Source organism: Tetrao urogallus (genome assembly GCF_951394365.1).
Source record: "Tetrao urogallus genome assembly, chromosome: 20".
Taxonomy (NCBI): domain Eukaryota; kingdom Metazoa; phylum Chordata; class Aves; order Galliformes; family Phasianidae; genus Tetrao; species Tetrao urogallus.
Genome location: NC_136833.1, coordinates 1,300,819 through 1,318,603, shown reverse-complemented (window position 1 = coordinate 1,318,603; position 17,785 = coordinate 1,300,819). Strand labels below are relative to the sequence as shown.

Genomic DNA, 17,785 nt, shown 5'->3' with positions numbered 1-17,785 from the left:
GAACTCAAACCCTGAGTTCCTCCATAGGTATCTCCCTGGACTTTTCTGTACTCAAAATGATTTGTCTATTTGGTTGTTGCAGCCAGCAACGCTTAGAAGCACCATGAGTTCCTCTGGCAAAGAAAATCCTTCTCCTGCGGCGTCTTAAAGTAAATTTTCCATCTTTGTAAACGTTCTTAGCAGTGGTAACTCCATTCAAAGTGCATAATACACTGCAAAAGTTCGGGCTGCATCCCATCTCCATTGCTGATCACTTACACAGCGGTCTTGGGGCCCTGCTGAGTGGGTGCTGCACCGAGCAACAGCTGCAAAGCAAAACGTTTCCTTTCCCATATCTCAGCCTGGAGCTCATCCAGTGGTGCTGCTCCACTGCTGACCAGCAGCTCACAGATTTGCCAGGAATCAATAGATTTCTGCACTGCGAATAAATACAGGCTTAAGCTTTGTAGGTGAAATTGTCTGCTATGTTCTTACACTGGGCAATAAAAGACAAAGTTGGCTATGTTTGACACAAATACTCCTTTTCATTTCCTGTAAGGCACTAGAGCTGAGCCATGGGTCTCACTTTCCTGATTGCTCCAAAGTGAAGCTGAGCCCACCTGCCGCCTTGTAGCCATGCAAGCCATCTAATGACAAAGCTGAGTTGAACACAGTCCAAGGAACTACAGGGAAACAAAAGGTTTTGCTCCACGCTAACTCTGTGGTACATCCAGCATCAGCCTGAGTTTTACAAAGGAAACGGGAAGAGAACTGTACAGAAACATCCTCACCTTCAAACTCTGTTTGGCAATTGCCGGAGTTTTCATTTAAACTCTCCTCCTCGTTGATAATGATGTTCTCGATGTCCTTCATCGTTAGGTGGTCCCGGAAGGCATGGTACAGGATGTGCTTCAGCTCTTCTAGCGTTATCCTCTGCATGTCGAACTGCAGGGAGAGGACTGTGTTAGGCAGGGCAGCAGGAGCAGCACGGTACTGGGATGAAAGCAGGTACGTGGGCACATCCCTGTTCCTCACTCGTGGGTTTTTTTTCCAACCTCATTTCAACAGAATCACACAGAATCACAGAACTGTAGGGGTTGGAAGGGACCTCCAGAGATCATCAAGTCCAACCCCCTGCCAAAGCAGTTCCCTACAGCAGGTCGCACAGGTCGGCATCCAGGCAGGTCTTGAACATCTCCAGAGAAGGAGACTCCACCACCTCCCTGGGCAGCCTGTTCCAGTGCTCCGTCACCTCACTGTACAGAAGTTCTTGCGCACATTTGTGCAGAACTTCCTATGCTGCAGTTTCTGGCCGTTTCCCCTTGTCCTGTCTCCACTCACCACTGAAAAGAGTCCGGCCTCACCATTCAGCCCCCCACACCTTAGATATTCATAGACCTGGATCAGGTCCCCTCTCAGTCTTCTTTTCTCAAGGCTGAACAGACCCAGTTCACTCAGCCTTTCTTCATAGGAGAGATGCTCCAGGCCCTTCACCATCTTTGTGGCCCTCTGCTGGACTCTTTCCAAGAGATCCCTGTCTTAACACCTCGATATAACTTTGCAAATTTTGCTCTTTGGGGTTCACTGGGCACTAGTAGTGTGAGTATTTCAAACTGACATTGCTAGAGCTCTTGCCTGCTTACTTATTGCTAGTAGAGCTGTAGAGACAGAGCAGTCCACCCTCAGCCCTGGCCATCCCAGCAGACTAAATCCCTTAGAAATTCCCATCACTCTTATCATAACATCATAGTATCTTAAAGTTTGAAAAGACCTCTATGATCACCAAGTTCGACCCCAACCCCATCCCACCATGCCCATAACCATGTCTCTCAGTGCCACACCTCCACATTTCCTGAACACCTCCAGGGACGGTGACCCCATCACTCCCTGAGCAGCTGTGCCACTGCAGCACCATTCTTTTGGAGAAGAAATGGGGAGAAGAAGAAATGTTTCCTAATACCCATGCAGAACCTCCCCTGGTGCAATTAAAGCTCATCACTTCTTGTCCTACCACTGTTTCCTACAAGCAGAGTTCGACCCCCACCTCATTCCCTGCCATGAGCCATGATTTTCCCTCTGCCCTGGTGTTCCTCACAACTCCAGTGTCAACAGCACAAGCAGAGAACATTTCTCTCATAGAAATGTTGTTCCTGTGCACACCAAATAAAAGCTTGAGAGCCAGATTTTTCCCGCAGAGTATGTAAAACACTTTGCAGCAGAGGATCTTTGCACACATGTAAGGTCCACGGTAGTGATATCTGCTAATGGCACACAAGAGAGGGCATGCTCACTAGCTTAACTCTCCGCTGGAGGAAAGGCGATGCAAACCTGTGCCCAATTCTGCAATTGAGAGCATGGCAACAGAGTGTGATCAGATTGCACAGCAGGCACGGTACATCATCAGTCCCCTCTCCTTTCCTCCTGGGCTTTAAGGACAGGACAAATCTTATCAGCTCTGAGCTGCTCAGTGCGTTATCTAAGGTCATCTTCCTTGGCCACTGCTGCCCACCTCACTGCACAGAAGTAAAATCATTAGTCCTCAAAGTGAGAGAAATACGTGCACTGGGATTAAACCCAAACCCTGACATGTTTATGTATTTCTGCATGTTCACAGGCAGAGTTGCACGCATGCATATATGTTTACCCATTTAGAAGCACTGATTCCTACCGTTCTATTTGTTTATTTCATGCAATGATTTAAAACCTGGTGCAGAAAGTCTGCGGAAAAGTGGAGAGTTGGGGCACGGCGGGCAAAGTTCCCATTTTTTGCCTCAGCTGAGTTCACTGTAACCCTGGTTTGGTGGGTTTTGGTTGTTTTGCTGCTCTCCTTGCTCCTCAGGGACTCAACATTTAGCTATAAATAGAGAGCACACTGCAATCACCAGCAGCCCCTTGCTGCACTTTACAGCTGAATTGCAAATCCCCCAACATTCACTCACAGATTTCCAGCTTGCTTTGCTGTGCACGAGGAAATCTCATCCCTCATACCTCACTTTCTTTAATGACAAAAGAGCAAGTAAAATGTACAGCCTCATACTTCTCAACTGTGATTAGGGAAAGCATCTCTCCTGGCAAGTAATGGTGTGGAAATTGGGGTCGGTGAGTGCAGTTGTTTGACAGCAATGTCAGGAGCTGTCATTAGCAAAGGTTTGCAGAGTGCCATGGGACTGCCTGGGGTTTGCAGCCCTCCCGGATGGTTGCTGCAATGCTGATTACACAGCAGTGCTGTGGATGTGTACCTGTGGGGAAAGCAATGCTTTCTCATGTACCATCCAGTCCTCTTCTCCTGCAAGGTTTTTCTCTTGTGGGAACTCAAGCCTGAACTTGAGCCCTGGTGTATTCCCGAGTCCACCACATGCTAAAAGCCATAACTTGCCCTATCTGTCCCTTCCTATCAGCAGGAGCAGCCTATCTGCAGCACTGGGGTTATCTTGTCCTGTCTCTACAGAGTGTAATCATAGAATCATAGAATGGCTGGGTTGAAAAGAATCTCAAAGCCTATCCAGTTCCAACCCTTGCTGTGGGCTGGGTGCCCCCACCAGCTCAGGCTGCCCAGGGTCCATCCATAGACTGGGGAACCTCCAGGGATGGGGCTGTTCAACCCATGCTGGACTTTTCTGAAGTCAATACAAACTTCTTGCTGTAGTTTATGGATTTATTTCTATCCCTCTCTGGAGAATTGTCTTTCTAGAAGTTGTCACCAATCTGGATGGATGCTCGCCTGGGAGAGCTCAAGGCCCAGAGCAGCATCTCTGTGAGCTCATGTTTCTTTGTGTCCTTATTAGAGGACTTCTGCAGGTATGTGTGAGCCTTCTTTAGACTTGCTGGAAGTGCTCTAAGACTTGTTATGGGCAGTGCAGTTGAGTACAAGGGATCTCCTGTATGTGGTGCATCTTGGCCACATGGAGAGCAAAACAAATAGACCATCCCCGGTGTAGAGATATGCCACTCCTTTTCTCTTCCCCCTAGGGGGTTTTTCAGGTCTCCCTTTATGGCAGTATCACTACCAACATGATGTTATAGCTTACTGTGGTGCTTATCTGTTGCCTTGCTTCAGGCTACCTAGATTACAAACACAATCATGGGCATCTGCTTATCTTAACAATGTGGAAACATTAATGACTTGTGGGGTTTGAGGCCCTCCTGTACCAGTTAATCTGTCTAGTGGGAAATAATCCTCCTCTTGGAAGATATGCATCTGTTGCTGTGTCTCCAGTTCTTAATTTTAAGCTTGATGCTGATTGAGGGAGAAATTATTAATTGCTCCATTGCCACCTTGTCTTTTAGGAAGAGGAAATGTATTAGGAAAAACTTCTTCTCCAAAAGATCAGTGATGCAGTGGCACAGCTGCCCAGGAGGGTGGTGGGGTCACCACCCCTGGAGGTGCTCCAGAACCATGGAGATGTGGCACTGAGGGACTTGGGCAGTGGGCATGGTGAGGGTGGGCTGGCATTGGACTTGGGGATCTTAGAGGTCTTTTCTAACCTTAATGATTCTATGATCTCAGATGAGGGTCACTGACAGCAACACTTATTGGCTCCTGCCCTGAGTGCCTGACCTGCTGACACAAGTATTTCCTTGCTCCTGCTTTGCTCTGTGCTCCAGAATTTGCATGCAGGAGGTGTTTCCTCCGTTAGATACCTATCAGCACGGGTGTTCGTTCAGACTGGGCATGAGCTCAATGCAGCCAGAGACATCACTGTGCATCGGGTTTGGACTCCCAAGTAATTTCTTCTATTATCCTTGCTCTCCAATCTGGCAGTTTCCCTGATTCACTTTTCAATTACTCTGGCTTTTTATTGTTATAATGACAGTAACCAGGGAGCAACTCATAACTTTTATTGGCTCTGCTGAGAAGAACTGTGACTGCTGCAAGCTTAAAACTTTCTATAGGATTTATAATTAGGAGAAATCAATGATGTTTCTTCTAAGTTGGTGCTCTCGGAATACACTGGAAGCAATGATATAGAAACAAACTGTTCCTAACGACACTCAATGAGCCAAGTGATGCAGTGAGAACCCTGAACGCTACACTGGTTTGTATGTTTGGCACCAGGAGTTGTCCACTGCAGTTTCTGGTAGACTTAAGTCTCTGTAACCATCAGAAATACCTCTGATATTATTGGTTCTGAATGCACACAGCATGTGAATGCTTGCAGCATACTGTGCAGCTGTTCCTTCAGCCAGACAGGCCTTGAGCTTATAAACCATTGCTCTGGGGGTTTCCTCTTGGACCAACAACTCCTGCTGCAAGTTTCCCACAATATATTTTATCTATTTTTCTAACAAAGAGAATGTGCTTCTTAAGGATGAACACTGTCCACCCAAATGTTGCAGTGTCTCTCATGATCCCCCAGGACAGAGGATAGAGCCATTTCCAAACTTGCAACACGCATCTCATGTTAGAGCAGAAATGCCATTTTCTGTGTCTCCTCAAATCACTGCTATCTTAAGAACAACCCTAATTTCTTCTACCCACCCTGCTGCTGGCCCACACACCCACAGAAGGAGGGGTGGGAGTCCCGCAGCAGCAGCAGCAATGAAAGCACAGGATGTATTTTGATTGACGAATCTGTGATTCCATGATTCTGTGATTTTGCTCTTCTCCACACACACATCCAGTTGAGGGTGGCTGATTCTATACCATAAGATGAAGGATCCTCCTTCTTGCCCTTCTCGAAGGCTATAGTGATGTTGACTATTGTCCAAGACCATTCAAAGATGATAGAGAGCAGTTTGGCAATCAATTCCCTGCCCCTGCTTGAGCTCTCACTCTGGCAGCAGGATGCCCCAGGCCACCTTGCCCTGCATCCATCCCAACACCTGGGGGCTTTATCCTCCAGCCCTACCTTGGGGTTAGGGTCACTATCACCTTGGGTAACACTTGCTTTCAGGAATAACCAGCTTCCCTGATGCTGCACCTGAGCATCGCGCTGACTGGGGAGAGGGAATGGCTAACAAGCTCATTTCCATAGTAACAGGCTCATTACTGCAATGGCTACTGCTAATGGGAGATTACTCCATTCTTCCCAGCAGCTCTGTCAGCAGGGAATTGCCCATATATTGACAAATTAAAATCAGATTTAAGAGCATATTCACAGCACCCTTAACCCCAAGCACCTGGCTTAAGTTTCTGCCTCAAAATCATGCAGCATTCCAAACCAATCTGGTCTGTGAATACCTCCTGTGTGTCCCCCCCCCCAGTCACCCTCTGAGCTGTGCAGGGACACAGAGGAGTGTGGCTGGGATGTTTGCAGCTCTGTGAGAGGCACCACGTCCTGCAGGTTACAAGATGTTTGGTGTATGAGCCACAACGTGCTTTTTTACCAGTTTGGCTGTTGCATGCCCAGGCAGAACAGGACCATGCTAAGGAGCAGTTGTTTCTGTGCAGCCCAGAAGCAAGAAACCACTTGCCATGAGGAGGCCACAGAGGCTTGCTGCAGGTGAGGTGCCTGGTGTGAAGCACAAGGCTGAACCTCCATCCCCATCCCAATCATCTATCTCCATCTGCATCTCCATTCTCATCCTCATTTCCATTCATCTGCATCTCCATCTCCATCACATTAATCCATCAATCCCCACCATCTCCTTCCCCTTCTCACTGCAACCCCATCCCCACCACCTCCATCCCTACCCCTATCCTTATCCCCATCATCTCCATCTCCATCTTCATCCATCTGCTTCCCACCCATCTCTATCCCCACCATGCAGGCCATTTTTTTTCATTAAGTTCAGCACTGAACTGAGTACTGCTGTTGTTTCTACAATGGAATGATATTTTCTCTCATGAGAAGATGCCAAGCTGTCAAAACCTTAACTGGCTCCTGGTTGTGCCTCAGCTCCATGTGAGGAGGATGTGGATGGAGGGGATGGTGATGGGGATGGAGGTGGGTTCCTCACTCCATCCTGCTGACTGCTGCCTGCTAAGAGTTCAGAGCTGCTGGTACCAGCTGGTGCACCAATATACACAGCACTTATCCCTGAACCACTGGAACAAGGCAACAGACAGCACTGGAAAGGCAGAACTCCTGCAGAGCTGCACAGTCCCTGCCTGTATGAAGCCAGGGATTCCTGCACCCTGTCCTGCTCTCATGGGGAGGTCCACTCATCCCCCTGTTCCAACAGTCAGGGTGCTTCAAACATCATTTTCTAAATACTGTTACTTTTACTTATTGCTCCCTCACCCTTAATGCCAGGAGACATTCAGAGAGCATTAAACAAAACTCTTCCATTTTCTGCTTTCCCCATGTGCTGTCCTGCTCCCTGTAATCTCACTGTAGCTGTTATCAGTGGCTCAGGTGCCCGCTCTGCCACTTTGGGTCTCAGAGCTACTCCACAAAATGGCACATCTGACAAGCTGATTTGCCTCACCGAGCCCAAAATATCGTGTTATCCCAGCTCACACCCAAGTGCTTGCTAGGGCAAGCCTGCAGAGCAGGGCTGGGTGCAAGGCGTGCTTGGTACTCGCCATGTTTTCTCCCCTGGTCCCTCCCCAGTGCTCTGTAGAGATGGCATTAGCTTTGCCTGTACCCAGTGTAGGTCTGGAATATTCCTTAACCTCTCTGGCTGTGTGATCTGGGATTCCTGCACGACTTGGTTCACCACCATGTTTCTGAAACGACCCCACGAAGATGCTGTCAGGTGATGGGAGATGCTCCTGACAGCTGTTCTGCAAAGAAATCCTCTTGTATTGTCCTGGCTGGAGGAAAATGAGCCTGGAGCCACAGCTCCCTCTGCTACATCCCAACACTCAGCTAGCTGGGTGCCCTCCCCTGCTAGGCACAGGCATCACCCCTCTAGAGCAGTGTTTTAAGCAGGGGAGTGGGTCAGTGACTGCACTGATTTTGCTTTGCAGCTGAGATATAATGGTTATTAAACTGGGCTAAGAGGAATTGGCCTCCTGATAGGATAAATCACAGTAACACCTCTGCAGAAAACGCACTACGAATATTAATCCTGGACCCATTCAATTAACTTTAAATAGTTTAACTAAAACACGAAGAAGTGGTTTTCTTCCTTTTTTCTTTTTTTAATTAGGAAATGTTCTCAGACTGAAGTACAAATTAACAGGTTCTAACGATTTCTTTTGCCCAGTTTTACAGCTCCCTGGCCTTGCTAACTGTCTCCCAGTCTGATCCCAATCAAAGTGCATAAGTAAATGGATTGCAGCGTGTTGACCTCCGACGTGAGGTCTATGAGAGCCTCTGAGAGGAGAAAACCGATAAGTTTTAATTAGGGCTAAAGCCATGGAACCCTATTTGGGAGTCAGCACCTCCAGCCTACCCCCAGACTGCAATTAGTTCACAACATCCATCAGCTGGATGGGGTGGGACTTGTTCTGTGCCAGTGTGAGGGAAAGACACCATCTAACAAAAACAACCTGTCCTGCCTGCTTCATTAAACAGACTGAATTCAACCCACTGCTCTTCTCCCCATGTCTCATGCACTGCTGCTGTCAGCATCACCGCTGCTGACAGCATCACCACTGCTGAATGAGAGAAGAAAGCAGAAACCCCAGGAAGGTAAATGGACCAGCTGAGTAGACCTGCAGCCCAATGTCTCCTTTAGCCAAAGGGAACCCATATTTTACTTAGTGTTTACGAATGTTTCAAGAATGCCAGAAATGGATTAGGAAGTGAGACGTGCTCCCTAAATGTGTGAAGGACACTGAGAATTCATAAGAGCTTTGCTAGGGAGACAAAGCTACAATGGGATCCTGGAGGCATCCTTGATGCTGCAGGCGATGGATATCAAACAAACAACGTTGTGTTTGTGCCAATGTGTGATAATATCACAATACTAATACAACAATGTAATATATGACATCATACAGTTGTGCTGTGTAGGGAAAGAAGAGAGTATAAGCAAATCTTTGGCTGCACTGTCCAATGGGTTTTGGTCTTTAAGGCACCATGGGAGGGCTGTGCTATGGCAGGCACTAAAATGGTGCTCAGCAGGTTGGGTTTTCCGTGAGGTGATGGTTGCTGCATATAAAGAAGAGATAAGTAGAAAAAAATGTCTGAGAGATGCACCAGCAGCACTTCCTGCAAAGTTACCCTAAAGAATAATGAACAGCTTGCACAGTGCATAGCAGAAAGAAATCTCAGTCCGGCACTGAATCAACAGTAACCACTGGGATGAAGACACAGCACACAGCAAAACAGCTCAGAAAAGTACAATTTGGGAAGCTCCTCCTTTGTGCTTCTGTCACATTCATCCTAAGCTTACATCACGGATTCAGGTTAAGCAGAGGTCTTGTGTAAAACCATAGAATCATGGGATCATTTGGGATGGAAGGGACCTTTAATGGCCATCAGGTCCCACCCTCTGCAGTGCACAGGGACACCCACAGCTCCATCAGTGCTCAGAGCCCCTATAGCCCAACCTTGGGTGCCTGCAGGGATGGGGCATCATTGCCTCTCTGGATAACCTGTGCTGTGCCCCACCACCCTTAATGTACAAAACTTTCTCCTTATATCCAAACTAAATCTCCCCTCTTTTAGTTTGAAACCATTTCCCCTTGTCCTTTCACAACAGATCCTGATGAAGACTCTGCCCCCTTTCTTACAGCTCCTCTTTAGATATTCAAGGCCACTCTCAGCTCTTCCTGGAGCCTTCCCTTCTCCAGGCTGCACAGCCTCAGCTCTCAGCCTGTCCTCATAGGGAGATGTTCCATTCTTGGAGCATTTTTGTGCCCTCCTCAGGATGAGCTCCAACAGCTCCGCTTCTCTCCTACAAGAGCACATTGCTGACTCCTGTCCGTGCCACGTATGGCATACACAGCCAAACACAGTTCTCTCTGACTGGGAACATAATGCTGAGTTTGGGGACTGCACTGCCTTGGTGCTGACAGAAACCAGAAGAGCAGAGCAGGCAGGACCTTACCATCCTGCAGAGTGCTTCTGTCTGTGATTTGAATCAAAATGACATCACCTGCAAAGGCTTCTTGAGCAGAGAATATCAGGAGGAAAAGCAGAAGCCAAAGGTAGCGAGCAAAAACATTTCATTTTGGTAACTACAGCACAGTCATCGAGGGTTCATTTTGATCTCTAATAATTCATCTTAGGTTGTTGCTACCTTTTAGCTCATATTTATAAACTAGAAGTTGCTGTGACCTCAGGGCTGGGACGTTCTCTTTTGGAAGACATTTAATTTTAACAAAGCAGTTTTTTTCTCCCAGTGAGAAACTCTCAGAAGTCTGGAAGAAAACCATCCATGTGGGCACAAGTTTGATTTAATTTGTCAAACTGGCACTTCCTAAGGAGAAGTGAAAATAAAAAATTTAAACGCCGTAAGTCATCAACATTATTAATAGTTCTGGTGCCAACGCCACATCCAGCAATGCAGGAAGACACACCAGCCTGCCCCAGCAGGGCTGCCCAGGGACCTGGTTTCCACTGTTTTCACAGCCTCCCCTAACCTCTGTAGGAACTGAAGTTCTCAAGTCTATCCCACCTGCCCTCCAAAGCCCACAGCTCACATTATCGCACATTAGCTAAGAGCATCCGAGCCTCTGAAGCTCCCCCTTGGCTCCTGGTTGTCATGGATCTTTCCTGACAAGCCTAAAGCCCTGAAAAAGCCTGGTGAATATTTAATTCATCCAGAGACAAAAAAGACAGCAAAAAAAAAAAAACAACCCTCCATTTCAGCTTCCTAATTTGAGAGCAGAGCGTATGAAAAATCCACACTCGGGAACCCGAGGCCGAGCAGATGCGCAGAAAGGATGTGACTGATTTTCATGTTTTCTGACTCGTTCCTCTTTGTTGAGCTGCACTAGGATGCAGATTTGCCTTTTATTTGATTTGCATTTTGTAATTATTTCTTACATAACAGTTTGCCTTCCACATAATGCCTGTTGTTTGGAAACAAGATTAATTCGACCGAGAACCGCCAGGTAGAAAGTTCAATTAAAGCCGGGAGTAACTGCGGAGTTACTCTGCTCTGAAGAGTATGTGATATTTTCTTGCTGTGGCAAAATCAAAGTGATCAATTCTGAGGACCCCTCCAGCGATTCACTTGGCACTTACAAGCTCTCGCCAGCTACCAGTATGACAGAGCAGAGAAGTAAGAAAATACAAATCAGCTGTCACGGCAGAAAAAATAAAGTTCGGGAAAGTAATTTTAATGCATGACTCAGAGCAGCAGGTCTGCAGCAAGGAGGGAGGCATGGAGTGCTCACACCTCGAAACGGGGGAAAAATTAGCATCTCTGAAGGTGCCTGCTCCCAGGTGCAGCAAAGCTTGGGAGGCAACGGGGACTGGGCTCTTATGGCCGTGAAACACGGTTTAGCACAGGTGTAGCAGTGTGCAGGTGGAGTGGATTATGAGCATGAGGGATAAGCTCAGGTTTGGGATAAGAAGGAACAATGCACTTTGGTAGCAGCTCTATGAGCTCCGCATCAAAGATTTCATTTTTTAGAACAACAAAACCATAGAATCATTAAGGTTGGAAAGATGAATAAGGTCATGTAGTCCAACCACCAGCCCATGCCTGTGACCACTCTAGACCATGCCACTCAGTGCCACATTTACCTTTTTCCTGACCCCATCACCTCCCTGGGCAGCCTGTGCCAGTGCCTGACCACTCTTCCTGAGAAGAAGTTCTCCCCAATATTCAATCTGAGCCTCCCTGGCACAATCCAAGGCCATTCTCTCTCATCCTATCACTGTTATCTGGGAGAAGATGCCTTCTTTGGGGCTCACTGGCAACACAGTGAAAACCCTTTCACAAACTGACCTTCATCTTCATCTCATGTGTGCCTGGGCTAGGTATTTACCTGGGTGGTGCAGAGGATATATTTCAGGGGACATAAAGCATCTAATAGGTTTCACCTGTCTAAGTGCTCCATCGCCAGATTTATCCATGCTGTATCACAACACAGCAGTGCCTTTTGATGCTTCAGGTGTCTTTTATGGTAGCTCTGACCATCAGCCTCTTGGCAGATGGAAAGGAGTTGGGCAAGTGGGTTGGAGGTTAACAGAGACTTGTTCCAACCCTGGCCTTGCTCACCTCCGTGGTCCATATCTGCATTAACTGGAACTGTGGGGTGCAGTCATGGAAATTAGAATCACAGAATCACAGGTTGGAATTAAGGTTGGAAAAGATCTCTAAGACCATCATGTCCAACCATCAACTCATCCCACCATACCCACTGACCTCAGTGCCACATCTCCACGGCTCCTGAACACCTGCAAGGACAGTAACCCTGCACCTCCCTGGGCAGCATGTACTGATGCATCACCGTTCTTTCAGAGAAGGATTTTTCCTAATATCCTTGAAACAGTCCTCAGTGATGTCTGCCCTGTGGGTCAGTGGGTGCTGATGGGGATTGGAGAGCTGTTGTTTGTGGAGCAGGAGGTTCAGCCAAATCCCAGCCCTGAGCTCTGATCTATAAGGCGCAGTCCCAGCACACTCACGTCACACCTGACCTAGGTCTCTATGATCAAGCTGCTAATTGTACTTAAGTTATGCATGAATTAGAGAAATATTTAGCTCAGCGCTGCTTGAGGACTCTTCTCATGCTAAAATAAACTGTCACCTGGTAGCTCAGCTCCTCAGTCTGGCAAAGAACGAATTTTGCTGGTGTGGTTGCTGTGCTAAATGCACTCTAGGACTCAGCAAAACCTTGGACAGGGCTTGGGCAGCAAACTATCACCATGTCTCAAACTGAAGAGGAACATTTTGGAGAAGATAAGGCTCCAGAGAGACCCTACTGTGGTCTTTCAATGTACAGCAGAGGCTTGTAAGAATGACTGAGAAAGACTTTTTACCAGGATGTGTAGTTACAGGACAAAGGAGCAATGGTTTTAAACTGAAAGATGGTAGGATTGGATTGGATATAAGGAACAAATTTCTCATGTTGAGGATGGTAAGATACCAGAATGGGCTGCCCAGAGAAAATGTAGCTGCCCCATCACTAGAAGTGTTCAAGGCCAGGTCGGATGCAGCCCTAGGCAGCCTTATCTGCTGAGTGGCGTCTCTGCCTTTTATTACAGGGGGTTGGCCTAAATGGTCTTTAAGTGTTCCTTCCAACCCAAACCATCCTATTAATGAGTTTGTCACCAGAATCCAAATCTTGCTCCCAGAAGTCCTTGCCAGCAGATGGAAAGCCAGTGCAGTCAACAGCTACTCTTCCAATGCTTCCCCTTGCAAAAGTACTCTGCTTTGCTGCTGCATTTAAGTTCATCTTCACAAGTAACCCTATGGCTTACAACCAGATACAGCCTCTGTAAGTCTGCCACGCAGCAGGGTGAAACAAGACCACAAGTCCTGGTGATGTGTGTCACCAGGCCTGACCTCCTTGCTAAACTCTTTGGCTCTGTGCACTGAAAACTGTCAGTTTTCTGAAAATCTCACTCTCCCTGTCAAACCACAACATGAAGCTGTCGTTTATCAGCGTTGAGAAACCCACTGAAATAAAAAAGCAAGTGATCATTGTAGTGATACAGAGCAAGGAAAACACAGTCCTGTTCCACTGTGGTGACAGTTAAGTAGAAATATCTGGATAATTTGTTTTGGTCCAAGGCTATCTCTGACAGAATTAGTGGATTCACTAAAGAAGGGCTGCTTCCTACCTTGCAGAAGTGACATCAATTTCTTTTAGGTTTACCATAAACCACCAAAAACAAGGGAATACACAAAGATTCAGGGCATAAGACAGCCTGAAAAGCAGCAGCCCCGTGCATCGTGTAAAAGGACTGCGATGTCCAGTCCTGTCCCACAACCCCTTCTGTAAGCACAATGCACAGCTCTCCCATGAACAGATCATCCGCACACTGTAAGGACTTTCCTCTTGGTGCCCATCCAGGAGCCAAAGGAAAACACTGAAAATTCACCCAATCCCACCAACCACCTCCAACTCACTGGGGGCAGAGCCCCTGCCTGCTCCCTGTGCACTCCCATCCCTATGGCACTTCATTTCCAAGAGAAAGAGGCTCACGAATTATAATTCATAGAATCATGGAATCATGAAGGTTGGAAAAGACCTCTGAGATCATCCAGACCAACCACCCACTTACCACCAATACTGCCCACTGACCATATTCCCCACTCACTGCATTCTACTGACATCAGACCACTCCTCCTGGCAGTAATTCCCTATCTCCTGTTTTTCCCATGGTGTCAATGACCATCCTGCACCTCAATGAAGCCTCCTCTGCTGTACAGGTTCCAAAACTCATTTTCTCATCAAATTATGAAACAGATTAATAAAACCAAGCTGTTTCCAACATGTGTTTCGCTTGGAGTCATCAGCTTCGGCTCTGAAGAAGGGTTTGCATCTTCAAAACCTTGATCTGTATCTTTTTCCCCCAGCATTTGGTCTAATAGAAAATGTTACTGATCCATGAAAGCTCCATCTCCTTTCTAAACCCTGATTCTATTAAAACTTTATCAACTGGAGGCCTAACAGTGAAAGGCAAAGATGCAGCTTGTCTTTGCTTCCAACATAGACCTGCCAGGCTGACTCATGAGCTGACTGCAGACATCTACTCCGGGAAGGGAACATGAGGAACAGCATCTATTTATCTGATTTTTGCCCTTGAAGAAAGGATCTGCTGTGATGGACACCAGCAGCACCACAAGCTTTGGGCTTTCTGTTTGTTTAGAGAGGACCTCGGTTACATTAATCTCAAATCTAGTTTCTTTGCAAATGTTAATGTTTAATTGTTTGCCTTGGATCAAAATCAGCATTATTGCCCCATCCCATCTGCTAAGAAGTGCCTTCTTGTGCAAAAGCAAAAAATTATTAAAAAAAAAACAAAAACAAAAAACTGGATAACAGACTTAACAGAAAGAGTAAAATCAATATTGTAACTCTTGGTTGCAGGAGGGACCAGGCTGGGGTTTGTAAAGCAAAGTTACCCATATGCCTTTCATTGGGTCCCTCCATGTCAATGTCCTTGCAGCTCTGTTTGTCCCTGCCATACATAGGACAAAAGGGCTCTTCAAGTCCACCAGGCAGATGGAATTGCTGATGCCTTCTAGGCTATCTTAATGCTCCAACAGCACATCTCTGTGTGAGAGGAGTGGTTCTATTTGTCCTAGGATTTATCTTGAACTCTGCTCATTTGTCTTAATGAATGCAAACACTGCTGCACTGTGTGCCCCAGCACATTAATTTTGTAGGGTTATGTGGTCAGCCCTAATGCAAACCTCAGTTTTTAGGGATGAGACACCTCTCTGACTACAGAAACGCCTTTCTGAAAAGCCATGCAGGTCACGTCCCTTTCTTGCCCGGGTTCATGCTTTGCCACAGCTGCAGAAGGTCCCTTTCCCCCTTTACTGTCCCACTGCTATGAGTTTCCCCAGGAGCCCACAGGCTGGCAACCAGGAGAAATGATGTCTGGTGAAGATCTCTGATTGGAGAAAAAGGGATTTGGGGGTGGGAAGGGAGCTGCTGCCTCAAGGTGCAGCCCCTTTCCAGGAGTGTTCCCTGCACCAAGGGGTGAAAGGTGGATTTGGTGAGAGATGAAAAAAGGAGAGAAAGTTTTCACTTGGTAACATGCCACACTTCACTGCAGCGGAGAAGATGAACTATGTGAGCACCCCCACTCAGTTTCTGGATGCATTTGGGATTCGTTTATTTTTAAAACACACATTTCCAGGTTAAAAGCTGCCTGCTGGATGTGGAGCATCCTCTCCAGACACAGTGCCTGCGCCCAGCTAACTGCATCCATTTAACATCCAATAACCAAGTTTAAGACACACCTCTCACAAATGCTCTTACATTGCTCTGAAAGTGCAGCATCACCTACTGCCAAAATCATGGCTAGCATCAATCTGAGCACAACAGGCACTAAACAGCTGGAGTCCAAGCAATACCATAAATATTTGCTGGTAGCCTCCGGGCACCAGCATGTTCAGGCTGCAGCTGTCTTTGCAGATCTACTGGTTAGCAGTACTGCTTTGCAGATCTACTGGGGATTCAATACTAAAGCCATGGCCCAAGTTTATTTTCCACCATGGCCCAAGTTTATTTTCCTTACCTAAGAAATGCCAAGACCAAACTGTCAGGCTCGCATGCACATCCCTCATAGCTAACATGGGTGCCTACCAGCAAGTCTTCCTCAAGCTCTCAGGCTCACTGAGGGTTATAGTCCTGCTTTACTGACAGAACATAGTGTCTGTAAATGGCAAAGCACAGGGACAAGGGCACTAATGACCCCAGCAGATCTAGACAGCAATGCATACAGAGCAATCAACACATATGGCCAGCCCTGCCATTATGTCCAAACCCTCCACACCCCATTCTCGTGGACGCTTTTGCTAGTTTCAAGCTTCTCCATGCACTGGTTGAACCCTGCTCACAACACCCAGTATATCCTGAGTCAGAAGGGACCCAAAAAGGATCATCAAGTCCAATTCCACTCAAGTGCACTGCAGAATTTGTTGTAAAAACAGCAAAGCTGCCTCCCTCCCTGTGTCTTCCTGGTGGGAAAGGGATGCATGGGAGGGAAACATGGTTTGGCACCCAAGTGGTTGTTGGAGAGAATGAATGAGAACCCACGCAGAAGCTGTCAGCGTTGTCACCAACACCAGCATCACCTGTGGGCTGTGTCACAGCAGCACAAGCAGGACACAGCTCACAGCAGTGCCAGTGTCTGGGCAGAGTTTGCAGAGAAACCTCTTTGTGTCACATTTCAGGTGTTTGGTTTTCCCTTCTCCTGAAGGCACTTCACAAAGCTGAGGGTTTTCCTGCAGGACTGCTGCTGTCCCTGCCCAGCTGTTCCAAATCATTGACTCCCATCAGCCTGTCAGCTCTGATGTTTTTGGGAGTGCTCCATCCATGTGATACTGCTTTGAAGTAACTCAGGAGACAAAAAAGCCATATCTGGCCAGATTCTGACTAGCTGATATTTCTGACATTAGGCCTTCCTGTGTGGCAGATCCAAAACAAGGAGGCAGGAAGAGCCCCTGGGGTGTCCCCACACGATGTGCTTTGTGGTCCTGCACTGAGTGCTTGGGTTGTCCCATTTGCTTCCTTGGCACGTTCATTTCACAAGAGCTGATTTCACAAAATGAATATAATGAAAACCGTAATGAAATGAACACTGGAAAACGTACCGATGGCTGCTGCCCTTTGGTAACTTGTCCATGACAGCTATGCAGGCCACTGCTGGTGGCTGCTGACCATCAACTGGTCTTGCAGTCACTGGAATACCTGGGATGAATCATTTTGCTCTCTACCAGAGCGTGTCAAGTGCTCCTGGATGTGATCACATAGGCAAGATGATAAGACTCTGCCATACACGTCTGTAGCTTAGGCATCAACACTGCTCAGTTTCCAATAATGCACCTTTTTTTTTTTTTCCCCCCAGTAGAAGAAACATGATTTCTTTGGAAAAGGTGCCCAGTATTTCTTCCAGGTTTTATGAATAAGTTCCTCCTGCATTAGGCAGCCTTACATGTAACACTGAGGGACGATGAAGATGGGTTGGGGTTGGACTTGATGATCTTTGTGGTTTTTCCAACCGTAACAACTCTATAGTTCTATGATTCTAAGGCCAAAATGAACTGAAGGTCAGTCCTTCCTGGACCAAGGACTATGATTTTGGTATATGCACAAGTTTTAGTTGAGATTCTTTTTTTGTAAAGCTTTTATGCAAGGATGAGCATCAGAGAGGCTGCAGCCCCCTCACCTCACTCACAGGTCTCGCCCCAGCCAAGGCAAACAGAGTTAATTTTCTATTTGAAACAAAATTATTACACTTGGTCCTCCTAACTATGCAGGCGCTCCCAAAGGCCCCTAAGGAGATTTAATTAACAGAGATAATTTTAACAATAAAGTTTCATTGTTTTGGTATGT

At 46.9% G+C, this 17,785-nt stretch overlaps 1 protein-coding gene across 1 annotated transcript in view; it reads right to left on the bottom strand.

The window, feature by feature from the left end:
- The window catches only part of CALN1 (calneuron 1), a gene marked incomplete at both ends in the record, with an annotated part of 107,998 nt that overhangs the window by 4,589 nt on the left and 85,624 nt on the right, over nucleotides 1-17,785 (bottom strand). The window contains one exon of the mRNA XM_079545031.1: nucleotides 771-924. Within this exon, the coding sequence (XP_079401157.1) occupies nucleotides 771-924 (154 nt within the window). The remainder of the gene's footprint in view (nucleotides 1-770; nucleotides 925-17,785) is intronic.